Genomic DNA, 6,253 nt, shown 5'->3' with positions numbered 1-6,253 from the left:
ATCTCATACTTACCAGGCCCCACCCTGAACTCTAGACTTCCTCCCACACTAACTGCTGTCCCTGGGTCCCCAGATAGTGATGGCACCGTTGTCCACCCAAGATGGAAACCTGGATGCTGTTGTGGCTCCCCATGTCCTCTCCACTCACACCCTGGGGGTCCTTAAGTCCTGTCCATTCCAGAAACAACATCTCACTCCAATCTGCCTACTTCTCTCACACTGTCAGTGTGTGGGGGGGGCGGGGAAGGGGAGGCAGGAGGGGGGCCTCACCTGGCCCTGTGCCTCCTCCCCCATCAACCTCATCAGCAGCCAGACCCTTTTAGCACTCAGCTTTCATCAGATCATTCTGCTTCAAACCCTCCTGGCTGTCCACCTGGCCTTCATAACACATCCCACCAGCACCATCCACAAGCCTCACCCTCACTCACCCAACAGTTAAGTACAGTTTCTGCCCAGAGCAACCTAGAAAGTACTTCCCACCTGGGCTTTGCACATGCTGTTGTTCCACTGAAGTGCCTTTCTTACTGCAGTGCCAAAAGCCACAAACTGCCCTAACTGGTTTGGCTCAGTGGATAGAGCGTCGGCCTGCAGACTGAAAGGTCCCAGGTTCGATTCCGGTCAAAAGCATGTACCTTGGTTGCAGGCACATCCCCAGTAGGGCGTGTGCAGGAGGCAGCTGATGTTTCTCACTCATCAATGTTTCTAACTCTCTATCCCTCTCTCTTCCTCTCTGTAAAAAAATCAATAAAATATATATTTTTTTAAAAAGCCACAAACTCCCCCTCCACCCTCTAGGATCCTCTGCGATCCTCTGCCCATGTACCTCATTCCGTGGACAGCATCCACTCACCTCACGGGTGGACGGGGGGGCCCAGTGCGAGGGGGCACAGGTGGAACACTTAACTCTGCCAAATGCCGCTTGGCAGGCAGCGGGGGCAGCACAGGGGGCAGCGCAGGATCTGGGACAGCTGTGGAAGGGGTAGAGAAGCAGGCAGGAGGAAGGCAGCTCCTCCGGGGTGGGATAGGTGGGACAGTGGGTAGTCCCTCATCCTCTCTGGTCGTGGGCAGTGGCTCAGGTGGAGTGGTGGGTGAGGGCAGTGGGCGGAAGACATTACGCTTCCTGGGCACAGGCCGTGGGGTAGGGCGGGGTGCTGGGGCTGGAGGTGCATGGGCACGGAGCAGGCCAGCCAGGATGCGGCGGCGGTGGCCAGGGAGTTGTACACCCATGTCCACCAGACGGGCATCGCTGAGGCCTTGGCAATCTGTGGCCCGCACCAGTCCATGATGCTCAAAGAGCACGGTGTACTGCTCCAGGTGCAGTGCCTGCAGCCACTCAGCCACTGACAGTGCTGCATCCCCAGCCTCTGTCATGGTTCCCGCCAGCAGGGCTCTGTCCAGACCTGGAATAGATAGATGGGCACGAGTCAGAGGCAGCAGCATGGTTTCCCAGGTATAGCTCCCCAACCAGCCTCCTTCTGTGGCTCTCCCATGCCATGGGGTTGAGCTCTATCTATGCCGCATGTGCAAGGCAAGGCCAGGTACTGCCAGGTCTCTGAACACATAGGCTTTTCCCTCTACCTGAAACCAGGCACCCCAACCCTGTGGCTGCCTAACACCAAGTTCATGTCTCCTCTAGGGGGCCTTCCAGGACCTCCAGAAATGGTACCACCCTTCACCCCATCCACAGCCTCCGCCACAACTGCGAGGCTGGCCAATGATTGCGAATGCGCGCACAGCGCACACAACACACACACACACACACACACACACACACACACACACACACACAACTTCCTCCCTCTGCAAGACCTAGGTAAAGGCCCAATGGCCCAATTCCTTCTGAGGCACCAGTTCCCAGCTGAGGGCTAGGCCCAGGGGCTTAGCAAGTATGGGTGGGATTGAGGGATACTAAGGGCTGGTCCCCCAGCAGGCCTAGACTAGGGGTTGAGCCTCACCCCATCTGCATGCCCCTGGAGGAAGTAGAATGTCCAGGAGGGGAGTCAACCCAGCATCACACAGCCTGTGGGGTCCTCCCACTACCAAAGGGGAAAGGAGTGATGTATATAGGAAAGGCCATTCATTCATTTGTTCATTCAAAATAGTCTTGCACTGGGCAATGGGGACTCAGGTCCCATCCCTGAACTCAAGAGCTCCTGACCGGGCAAGAGCAAGAAATATTTGACGCAAAGAGATGATTAACAGATCAAACAGGAAAAGTCATCTGATCATCTCCACAGACACAAAAGAGGCATATGATAAAACTCAATACTCAGGGTACTTAAACAAATAAAAATTGTACTAAAATAAAAATAGATTGATACTTAACTAAAACAAACACCAGCATCTTGCTTAATGGAAAAACAATAGAAAAACTTCCTTTAAAGTCAGAAATGAGACAATGATATCCATTTCACTACTACTGTTATTGTTATTCACATCGCTCTGCAAGTTCTAGAGACTAAAAATAAATAAAAATTGGGAAGAAGGCCCTGGCCAGTTAGCTCAGTTAGCTAGAGTGTTGTCCCGATATGCCAAGGTTGCAGGTTCAGATCCCTGGTCACGGCACACACAAGAAGCAACCAATGAATGCATAAATAAGTGGAACAACAAATCGATGTTTCTCTCTCTCCCTTCCTAAGATCAATAAATAAAAATTTTAAAATAAATAAATAAAAGTTGGGAAGATATAAACAACCTATTAGTTACCAATAATATGAATTCTGAGTTGGAAAATCCAAGAAGCTCAACTGAGAAACTATTACAAAAAATAAAAGAAAGTAGTAATATGATTGGGTTCAAAAGTGATATAACAGAAATCGAAACTTATAAGCAATAACCAGGTTAAAACCAAGATGAAAGACCCCATTTACAATAGCATCACAAAATATAAAACACCAATAAACTTCATGAGAAATGGGCATGATCTGTAGGAGGGAAAATTTGGAGTGTTACTGAGAAGCGAAAAGAAGACCTGGACAAATGGAAAAATACAGTATGCTCCCAGACAGAAGACAGCATAAAGATAGAACTCTCTCTCATTTATGCACAACCCTATAAGTACACATGGGATCTTTTATTTAGCCAGACAAGCTGACTTGAAAGTCCATGTGGAAAAAACAAGCAAGCAGGAAGGTCCAGAAAAATTCTGGAAGCAGAGAGTGAGGGAAAGGAAGAGTAAAGAGTAAGAATCAGCCTCACCACATATTAAAACATATAAAGTCACGGTTATTAAAATAGTACAGTCAGCCCTCCATATTTTCAATCCACTGTTGCAGAGAGCTGACTGCATGCATTAATTAATCTATGCCACTTTAAATAAGAGACTAGCGCATCCGTGGATTTTGGTATCCACGGGACCCATTCCTCATGGATACAGAGGGATGACTGTACATGTTACCAGCATCTTGACAGATCAGTTAAACAGAACAGAACATTTAAAAATAGACCCAACTACATATAAGAATTTAGTATACAATAAAAGGAATTCAAACTAGATGGATTATTAAGTTGTTGGGAGCAATCTAGAAACAAACTAAGTTGGACTCCTACCTCACTACTTACAATAGGACCAATTACAGAAGGATCAAAGTTTTGATTATAAAAAAATAAAACCATAAAAGGATTTTAAAAATCATCGCAGAGAGCAAAAGCCTTTTGGAAATGATACAGACCTAGAAGAATAAAAAAAAAAAGTGAAATATTCTACTATATAAAAATCAAACATTCCTGCGTGATAAAAAAACACCATAAGCAAAGCCAAAAGAGAAAAGACAAACTAGGAGATACCTGCCATTCACATCCCAAACACAGGACTAACTTTCCTAAAAACTAAAAAGCACCTAAAAATAAGAAACAGGCCCAGGCACCGTGGCTCAGTGGTTGAGGTCAACCTATGAACCATGAGATCATGGTTCGATTCCTGGCAGGGCACATGCGACCTCTATCCCCAGTAGGGAGTGTGCAGGAAGCAGCCAATCAGTGATTTTCTCTCATCATTGATGTTACTATCTTTCTCTCCCTTCCTCTCTGAAATCAATAAAGATATTTTTAAAAAATAAAGAAACAGATCAATAACCTAAAAAAGAAAAATGGGCAAAGGATATGAACAAAGAAATTCACAGAAAGGGAAATATAAATGGTTCTTAAATTGATGAAAAGAACGACACCTCCCCATACTCAGTGGTGAGAGGTGAGGCATTCCTCTCCTGGCAGGCTAGAATGCCTCTGGAAGGGCAAGGCCACAGCAGGTGTGGAAACCCCAAGTACTTCTGCCCTTGATCCAGCCATTCTTAAACACTTATCCTGCAGTCTTACTGGCGCATATCCAAAGACATACAGAGACGGTATGACTATACACTGTGTAAAATAACAAAAGGTTAGAAATAACCAAAACATCCATAAGCCAGAAAATGGTTAAATTATGCTGTAGTCATACAGTAGAATACTGAGCAACTGTACAAAAAGAGGAAACTCCTTCTTATCAATATGAGACCTCCAAGATATGTTGCTAAGTGACTAAAGAACAATATAAAACAGTATATATAAGTTCTGCCTTTTATGTGAAAGAAAAACGAGGGAATAGATCAGTATGCATCTACTAGTAAATGCAGAAAATATCTCTGAAAAGATACATAGGAGACAAGGTTGCTTAGACCCTAAGCCCGGTTGCCTTTGAGAAAGAAAAATGAAGGCTGAAAGGCCAGGAGGGAGCAGATCGAAAGCCAGACTTCTCGGGACCTGAAGCTTATCCAGTTCAGATGTTTTCTTTAAGAATAGAAAATACCTTACTTATCATTTCACAATATATATAAATACTGAAACACTGTTGTATGCCTGAACCTAATATAATGTGGTGTGTCAATTATATCCCATTTAAAATTTTCTTTTAATAAAAAAAAAAAGAATATCTTACTTTTGTAAAAATGTACAAGAACACATGACCACGGGCACACACGGCCCGGGCCCCTCCCTGGGTCTTGGAAGGAGCCTGAAGATCAAGTTCCATCAACTCCCTGAGACCCACCTCTGGCTGATGGGGAGCCTTTCCACGCCACAACTTTTCTTTCACCTAAATTTTTAACTATGCAAATATTTTTTTAAAGGTTACTGAGGGACCAAAGAAAGACACAAACAGAAACACATTCAATGTCTTAGATAAGCCAGCTCTCAACATTATAAAGACATCGGTTCTTCCAGAATTAATTAAACTATGACTAGCACAATCCCAACTAAAATTACCCAGAGTCTAAAGTTAATATAAAATGATACCAACGATTTATTGTTAAGTGAAAAAGCAAGGTGCAGAAAAGTGTTTTATAATGTAAAACTGTTTTATAGGAAAATGTATATGAAAAAAATGCTCAACATCACTAGTTATCAGGGAAATGTAAATCAAAACCATAATGAGATAATCACCTCACACTTGTTAGAGTGGCTATTATTAAAAAGGCAAGAAATGACAAGTGCTGGAGAAGAGGGAAACCTCATACACTACTGGTAGGAATGTAAATTGGTGCAGCCACTATGGAAAAAAGTATGGAGGTTCCTCAAAAAGTTAAAAATAAGACTACCACATGACCCAGCAATTCCTCTCCTGGGTATTTACCCAAAAATATGGAAACGCTTATTCGTGAAGGCATATGTTACCCCTATGCTCACTGCAGCATTATTTACAATTGCCAAGACATGGAAACAACCTATATGTCCATCATGGATGAATGGATAAAGATGTGGTAGATATGTACAATGGAACAGCACTCAATCATAAAAAACAGGAAGTATGCCATTTGTGACAACATGGATGAATCTTGAGAGTATTATGCTAAGTGCAGAAAGTCAGAAGAAAAAGGACAAAAACTGTTCAATTTCACTCATGTGAAATATAAAAAACGTAACACATGAACTAACAAAGCAAAGTCATAGATACAGACAACAGAATGGTGGTTACCAGAGAAGGGGGTGTGGGGAGGGTGAATTGGGTAAAGGGGGGTCAAATATATGGTAATGGGTGGTGAGCATGCAATAGAGTATATAGATATCAAAACATAATGGTGTACACCTGAAATTTATGTAATTATAAATTAACTAGAGGCCCAGTGCACAAAAATTTGTGCACTCGGGGGGGAGAGGGGATCCCTCAGCCCGGCCTGTGCCCTCTCGCAGTCTGGGACCCCTCAGGAGATAATGACCTGCTGGCTTAGGCCTGCTCCCGGGTGGCAGAGGGCAGGCCCAATCCCTAGGTGCAGCCCCTGGT

At 44.2% G+C, this 6,253-nt stretch overlaps 1 protein-coding gene across 3 annotated transcripts in view; it reads right to left on the bottom strand.

Moving 5' to 3' along the window:
• ARAP1 (ArfGAP with RhoGAP domain, ankyrin repeat and PH domain 1) overlaps positions 1 to 6,253 on the bottom strand; it is a 74,162-nt gene that overhangs the window by 37,819 nt on the left and 30,090 nt on the right. For all 3 annotated transcript variants that reach the window (XM_005867109.1, XM_005867110.1, XM_014540447.1), the window contains exon 3: positions 851 to 1,400. In XM_005867109.1, coding sequence (XP_005867171.1) covers positions 851 to 1,371 — 521 coding nt within the window. In that variant the 5' untranslated portion in view covers positions 1,372 to 1,400. The remainder of the gene's footprint in view (positions 1 to 850; positions 1,401 to 6,253) is intronic.

Source organism: Myotis brandtii, unplaced genomic scaffold (genome assembly GCF_000412655.1).
Source record: "Myotis brandtii unplaced genomic scaffold, ASM41265v1 scaffold244, whole genome shotgun sequence".
NCBI classification, from domain to species: domain Eukaryota; kingdom Metazoa; phylum Chordata; class Mammalia; order Chiroptera; family Vespertilionidae; genus Myotis; species Myotis brandtii.
This window is presented reverse-complemented; position numbering and strand designations above follow the sequence as displayed.